Genomic DNA, 21,938 nt, shown 5'->3' with positions numbered 1-21,938 from the left:
CACAGCTATCAAAACAAATAAATTCACATTAACCCAACGCTGTTAATTAACTACAGACTTTATTGGAATTTCTGGCTTTTCTACTGTCCCTTTTCTGTGGCAGGATGGCATATTCCGTTGGTTATCAGGTCAGCTTGGTCTCTTCTGGTCTGTGACAGCTCTTCAGTCCGTCCTTGTCTTTCATGGCCTTGACAGTTTGGAAGAGGCCTAGTCAGTTATTTTGTAGAATATCCCTCGGTTTGGGTTTCCCTGATATTTTTCTCAACACCAGTTGGAGGTTATGCATTTCGGCAAGAAAACCACAGAAATGATGTGTCCTTGTCAGTGCATTGCCTCAGGCATAGAAGACATATATTGAATGGGTTTATTGCTGTCTGTTGGTTAAGGTAGTGTTTGCTGAATTTCTCTGTTGTAGCATTACTATTTTTCGCACTGAAAAATATTAAAAAATACCCTGCAGAAGATACTTGGAGACTGTGCAATCATACTGTTTCTCCTTCAGCTTTTTTTTTTTTTTTGCACTAATTCTGCGTCCATTAGCGGTGGGAAAGAGCTCTTGATACCCAGTGAGCTTGAGAGCCTCATTTGCCCTGGACTCCTTGAGGGACTGTGGCTTTTGGGAAACACTTTGGGGAAGGGGGTCCAGGCCCAAGAAAGAACTCTTTCTTCCTCTCTCATCCAGTCCCAAAGCCAGACTGGGCCTCCCCGAACCCTCTCTGTACCCTAACACACTCCCAGGCCACTGCCCTTGAAGACACACCAGCCATTTCTGTAGTCATTGATGTCCAGAGTCTTTTCCCAGTACCCCACCAGCCTGGAGGAAAGAAGGGGACAGTCAGGGTCTTCCCGAGGTCACAGGTAGGAAGTCTGAGGCCCAGAGAGGCTCATAGCCAAATGACTAGTTAGAGCCCTCCTTGTGATTCTCAGATGTCTGCTGGGGGCCAGGCTTCTCCTCTCCTCCCAGCAGAGTTCTGTATCCCTTGCCCTTTCTTTCCTGTCCCTCCACACCCTTCCCTGTCCCCCCCCCCTCCGCCGCTTTCACTTGGCCCATCCCTTTCCCCGCCAAGTCCCAGCCATCTGTCTGCCTGTAGCAAGGGTAAATTCTCCTAGAGTCGAGGGCTGTCACTTCTAGGAATGACATACTGGGACCTGTGCTGACCTGGAGCTCAACTTCTGCCTCCAGAAAGACTGGGCTAGCATGGGGACAGGGAGCAGGCTGGCAGGTAGGATTGCAGGCACAGGAAGCAACCGAGAGCCTGGAGCACCTCCTCGAGGCCTCATGTCCCCGTTCCCCTAGAAAGGTCTGCCGCCCACTGGTTTCCCAGGCCAGCCTGCCCATCTGGGCCTTGTCCTTGTGAGAGCCTGCGCTGACACAACAGAGGGGCCGAGCCAAGTGTTTCAGTGTCCACGGCCTTGTCTGTACCTGCCGGCTGCTGAAGACGACAGGACAGAAATCGGCTGTCCACGTGATAGATGCAGGAGGCTCAGAGGTTGAGGTAATTCCCAAGGTCCGAGGACAGAAAGCCGCTCAGCCAGGACTCGGTCCCAGCCGTGTCTGGCTCTGAGCCTCCCTTTTCAATGACAGGCCCCTCCTGATAAAGGGTCCCCGAAAGTCAGAGCCAAAAAGGGCCTCAGGAGTCGTATAAACCAGCCTCTTAACTTTACAGATGGGAAAACTGAGGCCCCAAGAGGGAAAGAGTCATGTCCAAAGTCCCACAGAGCCTGCTTTGCAAGTGCAAAATGTTTAACAAGTGCCTTCCAGAAATCCGAGCTAGGGAGATTGAGAATATGTGGGGTGAAAAGAGCTGTGCCTGCACCCCAGCATCACATTTAGGTTGTTAAGAATATGAAGGGTTAGGTAGCCAAAGCCCAGCAACAGATGGGTTCACTAACCATCTATTAGCTTCAGGGAAAGTAAGATTTACCTTCTCTAGCCAATTACCCATAATGCTCCTGAAAACTGAGCCCCACCCACTATAGCCCAGTCCCCTCACCAACCCCTCCATCCCCACCCATTTTCCAGCCTCTGCCTGAATTTCCACTTCTGTCTTCCCTTCCTGCCCAAATTCTTCATGTTCTTTAAGGCCAAGCCTCAGTTCAACACACAGATTTAAGATATAGTTTCTGCAGACTGTGTGGCGTAAAGTAGATGAAAGATAAACAAAAGGGAGAGAGGAAAGGAGGAAGAGGGGAATGGGAAGATTGGTAAGGGAATGTGAAAGGATGCATGGGATGGGTGGATGGATGGACAGATGGATAAGTGGATGGGCAGATGTATAGATGGATGGATGGGCAGGTAGGTGGGCGGGTGGATGGATGGATGGATGGATGGATGGATGGATGGATGGATGAACTGGCAGGTGCGTGGGCAGATGGATGGATGGTTGAGAGGAAGGCTAATGGATGAAAATAGAAGAAGGGAAGGTGGATAGATGGTGGATGGGTAGGTGGGTAAAGGATGGATGGAAAACAGAGAAAAGGCAGTCATCCCACCCATCCCAGGGTGGGCAAGCATCCTACAGGAGTTCTCAACTCAGCTGAACCTTGACGATGAACAGATGCTGAGCAAGAAAGGAAGTGAGGAAGGACATCCCGTTCACTCACCAGAGCAAAGACTCAGGGGCATGGGGCACTGGTCCGAGGAAAGTGTGGCACCAAAGCGTTGCAACAGCGCAGAGCTGAACCGCCTGGCGGAACTGAGAACAGAGGTCGGGGGATACACGTGGATCACAGACTTCATCCTAACAACACTGGGGGGACCGAAGGTTCTACACAGGGGACTGACACTGTCAGGTGTGTCTCACAAAGGCCCCTCTGGTGTCCATGTGGAACATACGTTGGGAGAAGGGACAGAAAAGGGAAAACCAGGAAGATGCTGCCTTGCCATTATCCAGGGAAGGGATGGGGTCGCCTCACACCTCTCCTCTGCCAGGAAGGCCCACGCCATCACCTGGATCACCTGGCTTTCCACTTCTCAGCCTTCCCACTGCCTCTGTGATGTGTGCCACCCCCCAGGAGACCTTACTACAGTGCCTGAGGGGGCCACAAAGTGTCTCTCACATAGCAGGTGCTCGGCATGTTAACTTACTATAATTATTCCAGCCTGATGGGGGAGACACAGCCCTTGTCCTTGGGGATGTCCAGTCTGATGGGGGAGGACAAATGAGTGTAGAGCTTTCTCTGCTCTCTAAGGGGAGGCCAGAGCCAAGGAGCCGCCAGGTGGGGTGGGTAGTACATAGAAGACTTCTTGGAAACGGTGCGTTTGACTCAGGTTTTGAAAGAAGGAAGAGCCTTGCATGGGTGGAGTGGGGAGAGGGCATTCCCAGGCAGGGGCGTGGCTGTGGGAATTCCAGTGCCAACAGTGAGTCGAGAGGAACGTCAGCACCTAAGCTGAATGGCTGTGTCAGGAGTCTCAAGCTATGGGGCCAGGAGAACAAAGAGCAAGGGAAGGAAAGGAAAGCAGTGGCCCAGTAGTTCCAGCCTCATGAGTAGAAAGAATAGGTGGCTGGGTCCTAATCTCAGTGCCCTGCTGCCCTCCCCCAGACTGAGCCATCATGTGGGACTGAGGAAGGCTCAGGGCCTCCCAAATCAGTCAGACCAGGGTTCCAGGCAGGCCTCCCCCACTGACCAGCCATGTGACCTTGGACAGGTCACTGCAGCCCTCCCAGCGAGTTTCCTATCAAATGCGCATAGCAGTTCCTACCTCGCAGGATTATTGAGAGGACTAGATTATTCATGGCAAGTGGCCAGCATGGTGTTTGGCACAGAGTAAACGTTTGGCAAAAAGTTCTCTTAAAGTAAGCCCTCGAGTTGGACCCGTGGGGGACGGGAGTAAGCTCAAATGGGGGACAGGTGTCGAAACGCAGGCAAAGACAGAGTCAAAGAACAAAGAGGGTCCAGGATAGTGCTGGGCAGCGGAGTGGCAAGAGGAGGGAGGCCTCGGGAGAGCTGCTGAGGCCAGCAGACCAAGTGGTGAGCTGCTGAGTCTGTGAGCGCCCAGCCAGGGTGGAGTCTATGGGAATGGGCAGGCCCGGAAGTCCTGCCGGGAAGGAGTCAGCAGGATAGTTTGGGTGTGAGGGGAGAAGGCATGGGAGCTGCCATGAGGCCCACATTCTGAGGATGGAGGCCCAGCACTGCCTCCCCTGCCTGGGAGTGAAGGGGACAGGGAAGCAGGAGCTCAGGAGTTCTGGTGACGCCCCAAGGCCAGGGAAGCCCCCCAGCCACTCAGCATCACCTAGAGCCTGGCTCTTCTCCTCCCAGCCCTGGCTATCAGTGCAATGGGGGTGACATCTGTGCGTCCACATGCACACACACACACACCCCACACCATTTCTATGTCACTCACTTCCAAAAGAGGGGGCTGGGTCAGCTTATGATAAAAGGCACATATATAATAAACCTGAACATAACCAGCAAGGGTTGAAGTCAAATCAAAATTAGGTAATAGGGCACACTGATAAACATGTTTTGGTTGCAAGCAATGGAACTTGAATTCGTTTCAAAAAGAAGCAATTCATTGACTCATTGTTCTCTCCCACTCTCCCCTCCTGCCCCGACACAGGCGTACAAACACACACATACACGCACACCCCTTGGCCTTGATCTGCCTCCTGGCTTCACCTGCACATGCCAGCCACCCCCATGAGGCTGGAACCTTAGTTGAGGCAGCCCTGAACTCACCCTTCAGCCTCACGGCCAGAGAGGATTGGCTCAAATTTGACAAACCCCAGGAAGGATTGATACAGCCGGTGGTCAGAATCTTATATGACCAACCCAGCAGGCAGACCTGCCCTCCGTCCATGACCAAAGAAAAGGGATCTGACATCAGAAGAAGGAAGGCACAGATTTGGCCCCAACCTCTGCAAGCTAAGCAGCTACCCCAGCGCGTGCCCACTGCCAAACTATAGGGAAGAGGCTGCGAACCCCGACACGTGTATCTGGGTTTCCTGGCGGCCAAGACAAAAAGAAAGACCTAATGGAACATGACACTTCACTAACTAAGAAGGAGGCATATATATATATATTTTTTTAAGATTTTATTTATTTATTTGACAGAGACAGCCAGCGAGAGAGGGAACACAAGCAGGGGGAGTGGGAGAGGAAGAAGCAGACTCCCAGCGGAGGAGCCCGATGCGGGGCTCGATCCCAGAACGCCGGGATCACGCCCTGAGCCGAAGGCAGACGCTTAACGTCTGTGCCACCCAGGCGCCCCAAGAAGGAGGCATATCTGATTGTCCAGAGACACAAACGTCTTCTAAGTTCTGCAGTCTGAGAAAAATCTATCTTCAGAGATTCTGAAGGATGCGAAGAGGTTCTGTTTACTGAGTCCCACGCTGCCCAGCACCGTGCTAGACTTTGCCACTGACTCTCATTTAACCTTACAAACCCCCTTGCGGAAGGCGTTACTGTGTCCGTGTTATAGACAGAGAGAGGTAAAGGCAGGGAAGCTCCACTGGGCCTTAGTCCCCAAGGGCCAAGCACCTCCCAGCTGCCCCTGAATAGGTAGGTGCCCCAAAAGTGCTGATGTGCTCCCTAAAGCCAGGTTTCCTAAACCTGGCAGCATGGTGGCCTGCCTCCTGTAAGCACCGAGCTCCGGCCACTTCTCTGGGGCACTTACTGGCCAGACTTCCAGCTGTCGGCACCAGAGACCTCTGCCTGAGGGCCTTCTCTGGCCACCAGAGCCCATTCTGCCTGTGCACGGGGCAGACTGTGGTGCTGGTAAGTTAGCACCACTCCCCTGCCTGAGAGCCCCCTCAACCTGCCAGGATGGGGGGATAAATACCCCAGCTCCCTCGTCCTCTGGGAGGAACTCTGAGGTGCTTATTCGTCACTGTCCCTAAGAATTGTGCTACGGTGGTCCACAGTGTTCACCTGCTGGATCACACACCCCTTATTAGCTTCCTGCCTTTCCCTGTCCCACCTACCCCCTCCCTAACAGTGTTTCATGAGACTGCACCCACATACACTTCTTGCACTTGAGTTCTTGTTTAAGGATCTGCTTCTGGAACCGAAAACAAGGCACCTGAGAGGGGAAATATATATATTATACATACTATATTCTACTAATATATAAAATATATTATCTTATATACATTATAATAGAATAATAAATATTATAAATCGTACTAATATAAGGGATGTATAACACTTAACTTACAAATAAGAAGAATACTCTTTATTATAAATTCCACATAGTCCATTGATCTCCATGGGATGCTTTCACTGATTTTTGCCAAGCTCTTGCAACCTGTAGCGGCAATCGACAAGCAAGTATAGTTCCGACATGAATGCTAGTTGAAATTTTTGTCTATGTCGAGGAGGAAGATCAAAGAGAAACAACACAGACATATGCCCTAACTTGAGCCATTCATCAATGATGCAAGTGACTTCTTTGCTGAACCAGAGTTCAAATACAGAAAGCGTGTTTTCTTATAGTTTTTGCTATTAACAATGCAACAGCTAGAGGCATGACACACTTTTAAGATTAGTCTGCATTATTTTTAACATTTTTGCTTAACATATTTAAGTCTAGGTTTTCTTAAGTCTAGATAATCAATAAACGCAACAAATCTAGCCCTGATTTGCAGCATTTACCATTTTCATGGTGTAAATACTCTACGGCCTCACCTAGGGGAGGAGGGGGAGGGGTGGGGGAGGGGCTGCCCAGGAAGAGCTTGGCCACAATAGGCACCACCCACCCTGAGCCCAGCACAGTTCCTGGCCCCGAGCAGCCCCTTGTGCACGTGGGCTGAGCTCACTTTGCTCCTGCAGGACCTCGCCCTCTCTGCAAACTTGATCAAGTCCAGCGCGGCCAGGGGGCCGCTCATCCGGAAGATCCACACAGAGGCGGCAGCCTACCTGATAGCCTACCTACCAGTCATGCACCCTTAAGCAGGTGGCTCAGCCTCCCTGAGCCTCAGTTTCCTCACCTGTAAAATGGGATGAGGATGGGGCAGGAACATAGCGAGGAGTCTTGGCAGAGAGCGGGCAGGAAGAAGACATTTGCTCCAATTCAGCCTTAGAAGGCAGGACACAACTACAGTCCCCAGCCTTGCTGCAAGCACCAAACGTAATAACGGGTCCTCTTCAGGTCGATACGAATACCCTAAATTCACAGAAGAAGGAACTGAAATTCAGAGATGAAGGGATCAGCCAGGGTCATACTCCAGGCCCAACCCCAGACTGACCTCTTGCCTCCTTCCACTATTCCACAATACCCTCTGCAAGGGGCTACAGTCTAAATTTAGGGGTGTGTTTTTTCCCCTTTTGGTTATCACTTTTGATTTGTGTAGTCATATTATTATCTAAATACAAAGTTAATTTAAAATCTATTAGATGGTGTCACAAGCTACAACACAGGTGAACCCTAAGGCACATTATGCTGTATGAAATAAGGCAGTCACGAAAAGGATTAATATTGTGTGACTCCACTCATGAAAGACCTAAAGTAGTCAGAAGCACGGACGCAGGAAGTAGAAGGTTAGCAAGGGCTGAGGCCAGGGACAAACGGGACTTGGGGCTTAGTGAGTAGAGAGCTTGCATCTGTTGCACAACATTGTGAATATATTTAACACTACTGAACTCCACACTTACAAATTATTAAAATTGTAAAAAAAAAAAAAAACGACTCTATTACATGGTAATATAAAATTGACAGTCCAGGATATTGGTGTGTGCAATCTGGTTTTTTTATTCTTTCTTTTTTTTTAAGTTATTTTAAGTAATCTCTACACCCAACCTGGGGCCCGAATTCACAACCCCAAGATCCAGAGTTGCAGGCTCTACCAACTGACCCAGCCAGACGCCCAGGCTTTTAACTAGGATGTTGATGTGGTATTCAACAAATGAACTGATCTTATGGTGTTTAAATTTTTTATTTGCTTTCTCTGTTCGTATGCACACAGACACAATTTTATGGATAGGTCTAAAAGTGGGTGCACTTTTTTTTTTCTTTCCTCTTTGCTTGGATCTCTTCTTTCCCTCTACTCTCCCCTACACCCACCTCAGCCTCCCACCCTACCCCCAAGGTAACCCGTGTTAAGGACATATGTACCCTTTCATATTTTGGGAGCTCATATATACAGACACACATATGCATTGACATAAATGCGGGACTGGGTTTGTTTATTCACACAAGTGGGATCAATGTACTACCAGCACTTTTCTGCATCGTGCGCTGATTTCCCTTTCCCCCATACCTCGGGGAATCTCTTCTTGTCGTCCGACATAGCTCCAATTTATTGACTGTGGAGGCTGCTTAATATTCCATAGTATGAGTGAACCCCTCTTTGCTCAGCTATAGACTACCGTTGCGTAGTCACTTTGTTTTCCTTTTTTGGTCACTGTAAATAATACAGCGAAAAATACCCTTGCACCTGTGTCCTTTTATACTAGCCTCTTATTTCTATGACTGTATTCATTTAATACCAAAGCCCTTTGATCGTTTAAAAATTCTCTCTGACGTGTGTTCACGCATAACGAAGCCAGAAAGGAGCCTGAGAGAAGGAAAACTCTGGGGACAGAACATTGGATGAATGTGTGTTTTTTGTATTTTTGTTTACGTTATCGCACTATTCATATGGCAGATAAAAGCTACCTGTTTTATGTGTAATAATCTTATAACCATAGGACAGAAAGGGACTCCAGACACCAGCAATGTGTTCACAGGGAGTCAAGACCGAAATGGGCTCTCTTTCTAAATGGCTGACATCTTTGCTTTAACACCCCTTGACCTGCTCAAAGCCCTGAAGGGGTCCTGGACTGTTGCGGGGAGGGGGATGCAGAGCTACGTCCACCTGGGGCAATGACCACACAGCACATCAGAGAAAGGGCCACAGAAAGGGCTCTACTGTCTTGGTGCCTCAGCCCTGGCAAGACCAGGCTCCCGTCCTCCCACGGCTCAGGAAGAAACTAGCTTTCTCTTCCATGCGGGAAGAGAACCTACCATGGCGGCCATCTTGTACAACAGGACAGGGGCGTGTGGAATCCAGAGAAGCCTGTCCTTAAGAAACTTGCTTCTGGGGCGCCTGGGGGCTCAGTCGGTGAAGCATCTGCCTTCTGCTCAGGTCATGATCTCAGTGCCCCAGGATCAAACCCTGCATCCTCGGCCCCTCCCGCCTGCTCATGCACTTGTGGTCTCTCTCTCACTCGCTCTCCAATAAATAAATAAAATCTTGAAAAGAAAAGAAAAGAAAAGAAAAGAAAAGAAAAGAAAAGAAAAGAAAAGAAGGAAGGAAGGAAAAGAAACTTGCTTCTGATTCCATGGAAACCTGAAAAATCAGAGGTCTGTAGCCCAAACCCAAGGCCTGACTCCACCAGTCCTTACTGAGTGTCCCAGAGGCGCTGGGTGCTAAGGGTTGTGAGGACCAGCAAAACAAAAAGCTTCATTTGTGTTTATGTCTCAGAAACCTGTGAGAAGGTCTTAAACAACAACCCTCAGAGGCGGGAAGACAAACAGAAGAAATGGCTTATCTCAGACACCGGGAGGGACACTGTGCTGTTATGGCCCTCCGAAACAATGGGCCCAAAGAAGGCAAAAGCTGACGGGCTTACCACTCATCTATTTACATCAGCAGATACACTTTATGGGCTATCATTAATTCTCACTCCAGCCATTGTTTCAGCTCTTCATGCAATTATCTAAAACAATATTTCACAAACTTTGACACTAACTCAAGCATAAAGAATCTGAGGGTGTGTTCAAAATAAAGTTACAAGACATGGACGGCACTGGAGGAGATAATGCTAAGTGAAATAAGTCAAGCAGAGAAAGACGACTATCATATGATTTCTCTCATCTATGGAACATAAGAACTAGAATGATCAGTAGGGGAAGAAAGGGATAAAGAAAGGGGGGGTAATCAGAAGGGGGAATGAAACATGAGAGACTATGGACCATGAGAAACAAACTGAGGACTACAGAGGGGAGGGGGGTGGGGGAATGGGATAGACCGGTGATGGGTAGTAAGGAGGGCACGTATTGCATGGTGCACTGGGTGTTATACACAACTAATGAATCATCGAGCCTTACATCGAAAACCGGGGATGTACTGTATGGTGACTAACATAATATAATAAAAAATCATTATAAAAAAATAAATAAATAAAAATAAAGTTACAAGAAACATTCGGGAGCGCTCAACCTCTTCATCTCCGGTGCCAGGATCTTAGGAAACGGGAAAGGCCAGGCAAGAGCAGCATGCCGTCTGATTCGGGACTTGAATCTTAGCCTGGGGAACCCAAGCCGCAAGTCCCTTCCGGGTGGAAAAGCTAGTTCCCTTGTTGAAGGGGAAGCTCACATTTCTGCCTTGATATCATCCTTTAAAAGGGGTTCATGTTTTGTTTCCACAGGTGTTGACAATGAAAGGGAGAAACGTGCTTTCTGCTCTCAGGTAGTTTCACTAACTAGGTAGGAGACCCTAACAAAGCTTTTTTTTTTTTCCCCTTCATTAGTTGGGCCCTAAGTTTTCCCATCTGTCAAATGGAGGCCTTTTTTTCCAGAAGGTTCGCTAATGGGCAATAGGCACCATGAAGATGCGGGCGCGGACAGCTCTGTTAGGTAGAGGGCGTTCTGCGAACTCTGCTCTGGTGTCTTTTTTTTTTTTTTTAAGATTTTTTAATTTATTTATTTGACAGAGAGAGACAGCCAGCGAGAGAGGGGACACAAGCAGGGGGAGTGGGAGAGGAAGAAGAAGGCTCCCAGTGGAGGAGCCTGATGTGGGACCCAATCCCGGAACACCGGGATCACGCCCTGAGCCGAAGGCTGACGCTTAAGGACTGCGCCACCCAGGCGCCCCATCTGCTCTGGTGTTTTGAGACAGAACAGCTCATTAGCATGTGATCCAGCTCAGGGGTTTTAGCAACCCAGGCCGGGCCTCTATCTCAGTGCAAGAGTCCTTCCATAAGGTCAGCTTTAAAAGTGACAGATGAATTAATTAACAACAGAGATTTCTAAAAGATAATACTCGAAGTTGGTGAGCAGGTTTTGAAATAGGCACTCTCGTTCCCTGCTAGTAAAATATGTAAATGGTACTACTTCTCTTGAAATCAACTGGACAGTACAAGTCGAGACCCTTAAAACATTCATTAGCTTCTCACCTAGTAATTACACTTCTGGGAATCAAGCCTAAGAAAATCATGCAAAATATTTATAAAAGCTTTGTGTAGAAAGATGTTATTGCTGTAATATTTTAATTTGCAACAGCAACAACAACAAAAAAACAGTGGAAATAGCATTGAAATGTATCACACTTTTAATAACACAGGAAAGTACTTCTCTTAAAATAGTGATAAAAACTGAATGCAAAATGATACAGTGTGATTGTAGATGATAGATAGATAGATAGATAGATAGATAGATAGATAGACAGATAGACCTGTAATATATATATGAAAGAAACTCACCAAAATGTCATTAGTGGTTGCCTTTGGATATTGGGATTTGGGTTTCAATCTGAATCATAACCTCACCTATGGCGTAGAAGACAGGATCTATGACCATAAACAAGGAGACATGTTTGCTGAACAACCAACAATGATCATGCATTACAGAGTGATGAATCAGACTCAGCAGCCTTGAAAGATGAAAAATATTTTGCCATGAAAGCAGGGACTTCAGATGACACTGGAGGTTAAATGTGTCATTTATCACCACCCCTCTAAACACCCGTGTAAATGGATCAAACCTGTATGGGACAAAGAGAACAAGAGAAGGGATTACAGTAACAAAATTTTGGAATCTAGAAAACAAACAAAAAAGTAATCTTCAGAGAGAAGCCAAGAAGCAAGCAGATTCACAGAGTGGGACCCTGGGAAGCCTCTGAAATAGGAGGCACCAGGCACCTCTGAAGGTGGAGGGCAGGTGGGCTAGAAACAGGAGGACAAGTGGGTCAAAAGTCTGCATAAAAAGCAGGGATACCTCCATAGCTCCTTTCTACCCCAACCCCACCGGATGTCAACCATTCCTCCTTTACCCCAGGAGAAACTGGAAATGTACTCTGGAGAATTTACCCAGAGGGACTAAACCCTGAGGGACCGAGCCCAGCTTGGGCAAGGGTGAGGTAATAAACTGACTTAAGTCAGATTAACTGAGACTGAGACCCTCTCAGTCCCCTTCCTCCACATAACTTCCTGAAAGCTGGGAGCTTTTCATGAGCCAGGCAGGAAATTAGAGGCATCCTTCCTGAGGAAGACCCTACCTGAGAGAAAAGGCCTACAGATATTGACATTTGGGGTCCCCCAATAAAACAGTGTATTCTCCACCAGATTATTCTATAGTGAGCCTCAGCAGGGGAAAAGCCCCCTGCTGTACACACACATTCACATTCCAATCAGCTTCTTAGTGACTTACCCTTTTCTTTTTTCTTCTTTTTTCAAGATTTTTTATTTATTTATCTGACAGAGAGAGTGAGGCAGCAAGAGAAGAAACACAAGCAGGGGGAGTGGGAGAGGGAGAAGCAGGGCCCCGCTGAGCAGGGAGCCTGATGCAAGAACACTGGGATCATGACCTGAGCTGAAGACAGACACTCAACGGCTGAGCCACCCAGGCGCCCCTTGTGAGTTACTCTTAAATATTAACCGAAGACCAAGAACCACAGGTGTGTGAGGGAAGCCTGTGGCATAAAGGACAGTGGCAAGACAAAGCAGGAAAAAGGCAGCTGAGAGGAAACTGAAATTATAATGGAAATGGAAGAATTGTTAACGCCATGATCAACAGGCTTAACAAGGTAAAGGGAAATTTTGTGTCTTGAACAAGAACAAGAGCCCTTTTTTTTTTAAGATTTTATTTATTTATTTGACAGAGATAGAGACAGCCAGCGAGAGAGGGAACACAGGAACGGGGAGTGGGAGAGGAAGAAGCAGGCTCATAGCGGAGGAGCCTGATGTGGGACTTGATCCCATAACGCTGGGATCACGCCCTGAGCCGAAGGCAGACGCTTAACCGCTGTGCCACCCAGGCGCCCCTAAGAGCCCATTTTTTTAAAAAGTATCCAGAGCTACTAAAATGTATCCAATTTTTTAAAAACTAAACAATAAGATTAGATAGCAAAGTTTAGGAAAATCTCAGAAAGCCAAAAAAAAAAAAAAAAGAAAGAAAAGAAAAGTTAGATGAAAAATAGAATGAATTACATAGGAAAAAGAAAAGTTCCAAAAAAAGAGAAAATGAAGGGGAGGAAATCATGAAATAAATAGAAAATTTCCCGGAAATATTCTGAAAAACATGAATTTCTGCTCTGAAAGATGCTGCCGAGTGCCCAATCCAACAGATCCAACCCAGCCACATGGAGGCAGAACCTGTGATACTGCAGCCTGCTAGAGAGCAAGAGAAGAGCCTAAAAGCTCTGGGGGAAGGGGTGGGAATCAGATAGCATAAAATATCTAGAATCAAAATAGCATCAGACTTCTCAGCAGCAACACCGGAAGCCAGGAAATAGTGACACAATACCTTCGAAGCGCGGAGGGAGAATTATTTGCAACCTAGAATTTCATACCCAGCCAAACTATCAGTCAAGAATGGGAGTAGACTAATGATGTTTTCAGACGTGAAAAGTCTACGCATCTTGTCTCAGGAAATTGCTAGAGGATGTGTTTCCCTAAAATGAAGAGGGAAGAAAAGAAGAAAGGAGGCATGGGATCCAGAAAGAGGGAAGCAACACAGAAAGAAGGGATATCCAAGAGGACAGTGAAGGAAAATTCCGGGATGACCGAAGGCAGAGAGAGCACCCAGAACATGCTGGAGGAGGACAGTGGGCTCCAGGAGAAATACCTTCAAGAAGATAAAACTGATGGAATACTCTGTGTTTTGACATATTAGGAGGAGACCTATACTTCTGGCGGTGAACTAGGGAATACATTTAGGTTAGGTACATAGAAAACCTCAGCAAATTGAAACAGATGTTTATTCCAAAGAAGTGTAATATAGTATAAAATACTTTTGACTGTAAAGAATAAATAGTCATGATACTGTAAAATTAAACATTTCTCTAGTGAAAATATGGATATATTGAGAGGGTAGGAAGAAGCAGGGAGGGGCAATGTTGTGTAAGAGAGCTGAATCCCCCTCCTTTACAGCAGGAAGTCAAGCAACTAAAAACTAAAATTGAGGGGCAGCTGGGTGGCTCAGTCAGTTGAGTGTCTGACTCTTGGTTTCAGCTCAGGTCACAATGTCGGGGTCATGGGATCAATCCCCGAGTCAGGCTTCAGGCTCAGCGTGGAGTCTGTTCAAGATTCTCTCTCTCCTTCTCCCTCTGCCTCTCCCACCCCCACCCCCACTCTCTCTGCCTCTCAATCTCAAAATAAATAAATAAATAAATAAATAAATAAATAAATAAAATCTTTTTTAAAAACGAAAATTGAAAAAAATATCAAGAAATCGTTGTATAAGGACACCTGAGTGGCTCAGTCCATTAAGCATCTGCCTTCAGCTCAGGTCATGATCCCAGAGCCCTGGGATTAAGTCCTGCATCAGGCTCCTTGCTCAGCGGGGAGCCGCTTCTCCCTCTGCCTGTCGCTGCCCCTGCTTGTGCTTCCTAGCTCTCTCTCTCTCTCTCTCTGACAAATAAATAAAATCCTAAAAAAAAAAAACGGAAAAAGAAATAGTTGTATAAGCCTGTGATTTAGAATTAAGACAAATGCCAAAAGTAACAGCTAAGAGTTGAAAGTGGGAGGTGGGAGCAGAGCACATGATACAACCTGGGGATGGCTTTCTTCCATAAAAAGACTTATTATGTGACACATACATAACTTTAATTTTGTTAATTAAATTTTTTAAAGATTTTATTTATTTATTTGAGAGAGAGAGAGAGCACAGAGGCAGAGGGAGAAGCAGGCTCCCTGCTCAGCAGGGAGCCCGATGCGGGGCTCAATCCCAGGACCCTGGGATCATGAGCTGAGCTGAAGGCAGACGCTTAACCAACTGAGCCACCCAGGTGCCCCTAAATTTTTTAAATATAGAAGACACCCATAGCAAGCAAGAGGTGTGGGACAGGATGGTTGACTTCTGGGTGCAGAGCAGGGCAGGGTGGGAAAGCACCAAAATGGGTTGAGACAGAGGGTCGAGCATCGGAAGGGAAAGGGAAGGTCGAGGTGGTTAAACAGAAGAGTCCTGATCAACATGCTTGTTCTTGATCTTGACCATAGCCTTGCTAGAAAGGCCATCAGGCAGAAATGGGAGTGACAAGCAAGGCCTGCTTAGGGGGCCCCTAAGAACTAGGCATGGCCCTAGTTATGGGAGAGAGGAAGCCGGTCTGAATGTGGGGGTGGTTGTGTGGGGACGAAGAGGAGGGCATGAGTGACAGATGTTTCCTAGGGGACTCGTCAGCACTCAGTCCCCTGCCTGCAGGAGATGAGAAAGAAGGGGCTGATAAGGGGGGTCGAGGATCAAGTTGGGAGAAGAAAGTTCAGTTCTAACCATGGACCCCATTCCCAAGGCAGACGGCTTCCTTTCCCACCATCCAACACAGAACGTGTTGGGCAAATGTGAGGAGCCAAAGGGCAGAGTTAAGAGCTCAAGCTTCGGAGTCTTTGGGTTAAAATACCTAAGTTGTGGTCCATATATACAATGGAATATTACTCAGCCATCAGTTCTCAACATTTGCTGCAACATGGATGGCGCTGGAGGAGATAATGCTAAGTGAAATAAGTCAAGCAGAGAAAGACAATTATCATATGATTTCTCTCATCTATGGAACATAAGAACTAGGAAGATCGGTAGGAGAAGAAAGGGATAAAGAAAGAGGGGGGTAATCAGAAGGGGGAATGAACCATGAGAGACTATGGACTCTGGGAAACAAACTGAGGGCTTCAGAGGAGAGGAGGGTGGGGGAATGGGATAGACCGGTGATGGGTACTAAGGAGGGCACGTATTGCATGGTGCACTGGGTGTTAGACGCAACTAATGAATCATCGAACTTTACATTAGAAACCAGGGATGTACTGTATGGTGACTAACATAATATAATAAAAAAACATTAAAAAAATACCTAAAAAGAGAGAGTGGCATTAGGGGAAAAAAAAAAAAGGCTTGGCCTTCGTAACCAGACAGACCCAGGGCGAACCACAGTCACGCCTCTTACTATCTGCGTGACTTTACGGGAGTTACTCAACGTCTCCGAAGGGCAGGGTTGTCTTCATTCCAAAACAGGCCTGACCACACCCACCTCCCAGGGCGGCTGTCAACACAGGGGAGCTCCTTCCCATCCTGTGTCCCACCTCCCACTCCCTCGCTACTAGTGGGGTTCTTCTAGGAAGACTGCAGGAGTGCTTCTGAGCTTTGCTGTTTCCTGGCCCCTCCGGCTCTGTGGTCCCAGAAAGTCCCTGGGACACACCTTCAACCCCCTCCCATTAGTTCCAGAATAGAGACCACACAGGTTTGCATCAACCAGAAAGTCAGCTTTATTAGCCCACCACCAGCAGAGGGGAAGGGGAGAGAGCTGGAATCCGCGCTGGGAGAACAGGGCCCTGGCCCAGGCCTTCAGGAGGTTGGGGCCGGCGGGTGGGCAGGAGGCCAGTCTGGAAGAAGCAGCTCAGTGCTTGGAGCTCTGGACCTGGCTGAAGCTGGCCGAGCCCTGCTCCTTGAGGATGGGCCGGGTCTGGTGGCCGGAGGAGGAGGAGGAGGAGGAGGAGGAGAAGACTGTGGGAGAGAGGGGAGGGTGTGAGAAGGGCTCTGGGAGCTAAGAGGCCCCACACGGGGAGGGCTGGGGTCTCTGGGGGCGCCCAGGACCCTCAGGAGCCTTACCATTGTGGGAAGAATAGGAATGGCCGGACGCTTGCTGGGAGAGGCTGTGGGGGCGGGGGGGGGGAAAGATGAGCAATTAGATGGGCTGGGAGTAAGGGAGGGGCTGCGGGGGCTGCGGGGGCTGGGCACTCACTGGGCGTCCTCGCCCTCCAGCAGGCGGCGGTAGGTGGCGATCTCCTGCTCCAGCCGCGTCTTCACGTCCAGCAGGATCTGGTACTCTTGGCTCTGCTGCTCCATCTCGCAGCGCAGCTGGGCCAGCTGCTCCTCCACGTTGCCGATCAGCCCCTGGATCTGGGACAGCTGCATGCAGTAGCGGCCTTTGGTCTCCTCCAGGCTGTTCTCCAGGGATGCTTTCTGTGAGTGGGAGAGAGAGAAAGAGTCAACAGAAGTGGTCACTATTGTCCCCCCAGGCCTCTGGGCATGTCTCCTGAGAGGCACATGGACTGGGAGCCCAGCTGGGCTACTGATGGGCCAGACAATGTGGAGGAAAGTTATTCCATTGTTCTGGGCCTTCATTTCTGTGTCTATATAATGGATATAATGATCCCTCTGGTCCCACTGGTGGGATAAGAGGCGGAACTATATTGTGGCAGTGCTAAGGGGCTGGTGGCCCTTACTGGGGGCTTGGGGACTGGGGCTGGGGGGGATGGGTCCTTCATACCATGCTGAGCTGGGACTGCAGTTCAATCTCCAGGCCCTGCAGCACCCTCCGGAGCTCAGTCACCTCAGTGCGGCCACTCTGCACCAGTTCGCTGTTAGAGGCCACTTCTTTGTTCAGTTCCTCGGTCTGCGAGAGGAGAGAAGAGCAGTGTGAGGCGCTCCACAGTGCTCCCAGGCTGGGAAGTCCCACAGGAGGGCTGAGGACCCGAGCCCCACCTTGCTCAGGAACCAGGCCTCCGCGTCTCTGCGGTTCTTCTCCGCCATCTGCTCGTACTGGTCGCGCATCTCGTTCAGGATACGGCTCAGGTCCACGCCGGGGGCGGCGTCCATCTCCACGCTGACGTCCCCGCCAGTCTGACCCCGCAGGGCAAGCATCTCCTAGGAAGGGATGGCGGGAGGTGGTCAGCTCAGCAGACCCCTCTCCTGGCCCCTGAACCAGCCTCCCGCGGCCGGCGGCCAGCAGCGACCTCACCTCCTCATGGTTCTTCTTCAGGTAGGCCAGCTCCTCCTTCAGGCCTTCGATCTGCATCTCCAGGTCGGTCCTCGACAGGGTCAGCTCGTCCAGCACCCGGCGCAGCCCGTTGATGTCGGCCTCCACGCTCTGGCGCAGGGTCAGCTCATGCTCATACCTGCCGGGACAGAGGTCGGGGCATCAGGCTCCGTCTGGGAGGCTTCTGTGGCCCCAGACCAACAGCCCCACTGCTTGCCCCGCGCCCTCTGCCCCACGCCCAGCCCGCCACGGGGGTTGCTCACTTGGTCCTGAAGTCATCCGCTGCCAGCCTGGCATTGTCGATCTGCAGGACGGGCTGAGCGTTCTCGATCGTGGCGGTGATGATCTGCAGAGAGGGCAGAAGGACGGGCCTGTTCGCCAAGACTCGGCCACTCAGGGGGCAAGAGCAGAGAGGGGAGAAAACTATCTCCCCCAACTTGAGGGTAGCCTGGCTGGTGGGTGAGGCCCTCTGTCGTTTCCACCCAGTTCAGGGTGTGTGGAGGGATCCCCCCCCCCGGTCTCCTACCACCCCATCCTCTGCCCCAGGCTGAGAGAAGCTGAGGGTGCAATGCACAGTGGAGGGAATGAGAGAGTCCGGGCTCCGGTCCCCACTCAGACACCTAGATGCTGAAAAAGGGACCCCGGGCCACCAATTCCGAGTGGCCTGTGGCCTCTCCCTCAAGGTCAGCTCAGTCTCCCTGTTTGTAAAAGAAAGATGCTAGAAAGTGGTTTTCTAAGGGCCACTGCAGCCGTGACCTCTCAATGCTCCACCAGCAGCGCCACCCGCCTGGCCCACGCACCTTGTTCCGCAGGTCCTCGATGGTCTTGAAGTAGGGGCTGTAGTCCTTGACCTCACTGGGCCGCTGCCTCTGGTACCAGTCCCGGATCTTCACCTCCAGGTCGGCGTTGGCCTCCTCCAGGGCACGCACCTTGTCCAGGTAGGAGGCCAGGCGGTCGTTGAGGTTTTGCATGGTGAGCTTCTCGTTGCCGGAGAGGAGACCGCCATCGCCACCACCGAAGCCAGCACCGAAGCCAGCACCGAAGCCAGCACCAAGGCCACCACCAAAGCCAGCGCCAAGGCCACCACCGTATCCTCCCCCAAACCCGCTCCCCAGGCCCCCACCGAAGCTGCTGCTGCTGCTGAAGCCACCGCCGTAGCCGCCCCCCAGGCCGCAGGCCCCCCCGGAGGAGTAGCGGGAGGTGGAGACCGACAGGCCTCCGTAGGCGCTGGGGGCCCGGCAGGACCCTCCGGCCAGGACAGAGGACACGCGGCTGGAGCCACCACCGATGCCACAGGAGCCCTTCATGGAGCTGGAGGAGGTGAACTGGCGGCTGCAGGTGGTCATGGTGCTGAGGACGGAAGTGAGTGAGTGAGCAGAGAGAAGAGAAAGGTGCTCGGAAGGCTGGGAGGATGGATGCTGGAGCTGCTCAAACCCCAGGAGCCTTTATATGCACCGGGGCAGGCGGGGCCTCCCAACTGCTGACTTGCGGGCTCCCCTCCGGATTTCATCACTCCAGGTCCCGTCCAACTCCCCACTCCGGATCAGGATTATTCAGCCCGGGGTCGACTCACTTCGCTGGGTGCCGCTTGAGTTCCCACCCAGCTCTGGGGGTGTGGGGCCGAGAGAAAAACATACAAACGCGAGTCGGTCATGACTCAGGCTGGGCGGCGGGAACCCAGCTCTCGGTCCTGGAGCCTCAGGGGCCAGCGGGGCCTTGGCACTGGCAGCTTTGTGGCGGCTGCGTCCCCAGGCAGTGAGTCAGCCCATGACGGACTCCCTGCCCCACGGGATGGCCTTGACGGAAAAAGGCCCCACCAATCAAGGCCGGCCTGGGGCTGTCTCGGGATGTGCTGTGGGGGTCCTATGTGCCCGGTGCTGGATAGGAGAGCTGGGTCCGTGGTCTCACTCCGCTTTGTTTGCTGTGTGACCTGAGACTCCTTACCTCCCCTCTCTGGGCCTCTTCCCCCTCAGCGAAGTGACAAGGCTGGGCTGGGTGATCTTAGACTCTTTTCTCGTTCTAAAAATTCTCCAACTCTCTTTCCATTATTGGATCCAATCCCCGTTTCAGAGGCTACCTTTGAGCTCCCAGGGTCCGCAGAAGGGTTGGGTACCATGGAACCAGCATGTACCATTGAGACAGACAGGTGGCAGCTCCCCACTCTGCCCCTTCCAAGCTACGCAGCATAGGAAGTCAGTCCTTCAGCACCTCTGGGCCTCTGTTTTCTCATCTGTTAAAGGGGAGGACATGCCACAGAAGAACATGGACACAGGACCCCACTGGCCACTCCCCAGTGGCAGCCCTGCGCTCAGCTTCCCCATCCTTCCTTTGCAGCCAGCTGCCCCCTCACCTGCCTCTTCACACCCACCTCTCCATCCGGCACCTCCCTCCCACAACCTTGCCCTCTCCTCTGTACCCCAATACTCCCACCTTTGGAGCAGCCCACCCCCAATGCATTGCCCTACTTAATCATGGATGCCCACCATAGACTGTGGTGGGAGGGGGTCCCCATCCTGCTGGTAGTGCCATGTGTGACCCCTGACCCCACCAGGGGCCCCCGAGTTCCCACACTGGATCCAGGGCTCCATTCCCAACGGTTTTCTTTCGAGTATCCACAGATTCCAGGCTGGTCGTTCAGTCGAAGAGAGGGGGGCCAGTGACCTCTCTGGTCACCCGCCACGCTGGGGTATTGCATGGAGCACTCTGTGTGTACCACATGGTTCCGTGAGGGGCAATATTCCTGCCACAGCTTCATAGATGAGGCATCTGGGAGCTTAAGTGGGCTTCCCAAGACCCCAGTCAAGGGGGAGCTGAGGTCTGAACCCCTGCCTGTCTGCTTACCCAGTCTGAGCCCTTCCCACCACCCTGAACCACGCTCTCTCTCTGTACGTCACTGACATGCCTGATTGTCTTGAATCAACCCTGCAAAGTAGGAAGGAGAGAGGGAGAATCGGGGGCGGGTAATTCGCCCGAAGTCACTTGGCTTTAAGTTGCGGAGGCAGGACTAGAACCCCAGGCTCAGAGTGTCTCCACTCACCCGTGATGCCTTGCAGGCTGGGACCGGGTATACCCATTCTCATTTACCTCCCCACAGTGCCTGGAGTGAGCTCTGCCCACAACGGGCATGATGTTGACCCGAGGGCTGGAGCAGGATTGCGGGGGTTGGGCGGGTCTAAATTCCAAAACAGAAGCCTCCTCCGGGTGCTCTGGGGGGGGGTGACCCACAGAACTGGCCACTTCCTTGCTCTAAAGTGCCTCTGTGGGCTTGCCTCAGGCTGGACACTGCTGGGAAATACTACGGGAACCGAGGGACAGGAAATTCTGTCTCAGCACATCGTGCCCTGTCAGTCACTCGGCCTGTAGGAACAGAGGCCGGCAGTCTGAGCAGAGCTTTGCCAAACACACACCTCCAGGGCCAGGCTTGGGAGACAGAACCCAGTGCTCCCCTCTCCCAACCCCAAAACTGGGCAAAATGGGTCCTAAATCTTGGACAAAACCCCTGCCATCCCAAGTGTCAAGACGGGCCTGGAGTTCAGGTCCAACCACAGACTCATCACCCTCAGAACTAAAAATGGCCTTGGAGGCCACCAAAGGCCACCAAGACCCAAGCAGAGAGAGTAAAAGACTTGTCCCGGGTTAAATAGCACAGAAACAGAGGAGCAAAAACTCGACCCCAGCTCCAGCAAGATTCCTGAGGTTCACACGGACTCTCCCTGGGGTCTCCAGGAGCTCCTCCTTCTCTGCCTCAGGCCCCTTTCCACCTCCCTCCCTTCTGATCGGACCCTGCCCCCTCCACCATTCCTGGAGTCTGGGTGGCATTGCGCACAGGCCCAGCACTGATGGCTAGGGATCCGTGTGGGCTGAGAAACTAAGGAAGTTGACGACCAACCCATCAAACCACTCAGACAACAGCACAGACCAAGCACCCACCGTGTGCCCAGCACCCGGGGCGTGGGGGTTGGGGAAGATGATGACACAGTCTCTGACCTTGGAACCTGCCGTGTGAGCCTGGAGAGAAAGCTAAGGCTGGGAATAGAGCACGGAGTGGCAGGA

General features: G+C 50.9%; 1 protein-coding gene across 1 annotated transcript; it reads right to left on the bottom strand.

Moving 5' to 3' along the window:
- Positions 1-16,339: 16,339 nt before the first annotated feature.
- On the bottom strand, positions 16,340-19,370 carry LOC121104989 (keratin, type I cytoskeletal 16). Its single transcript, XM_040640638.1, has 8 exons — positions 18,686-19,370; positions 18,149-18,231; positions 17,868-18,024; positions 17,612-17,773; positions 17,397-17,522; positions 16,869-17,089; positions 16,736-16,779; positions 16,340-16,630 (listed from the first exon to the last, which is right to left on the bottom strand). The coding sequence occupies exons 1-8, from the start codon at positions 19,229-19,231 to the stop codon at positions 16,524-16,526; spliced, it is 1,446 nt and encodes a 481-aa protein (XP_040496572.1). The 5' UTR covers positions 19,232-19,370; the 3' UTR covers positions 16,340-16,523.
- Positions 19,371-21,938: the final 2,568 nt, after the last annotated feature.

Source organism: Ursus maritimus, unplaced genomic scaffold, assembly GCF_017311325.1.
Source record: "Ursus maritimus isolate PB19 unplaced genomic scaffold, ASM1731132v1 scaffold_24, whole genome shotgun sequence".
Classification (NCBI taxonomy): domain Eukaryota; kingdom Metazoa; phylum Chordata; class Mammalia; order Carnivora; family Ursidae; genus Ursus; species Ursus maritimus.
The sequence above is the reverse complement of the archived record's forward strand: the minus strand, read 5'-3'. Positions and strand labels throughout refer to the sequence as shown.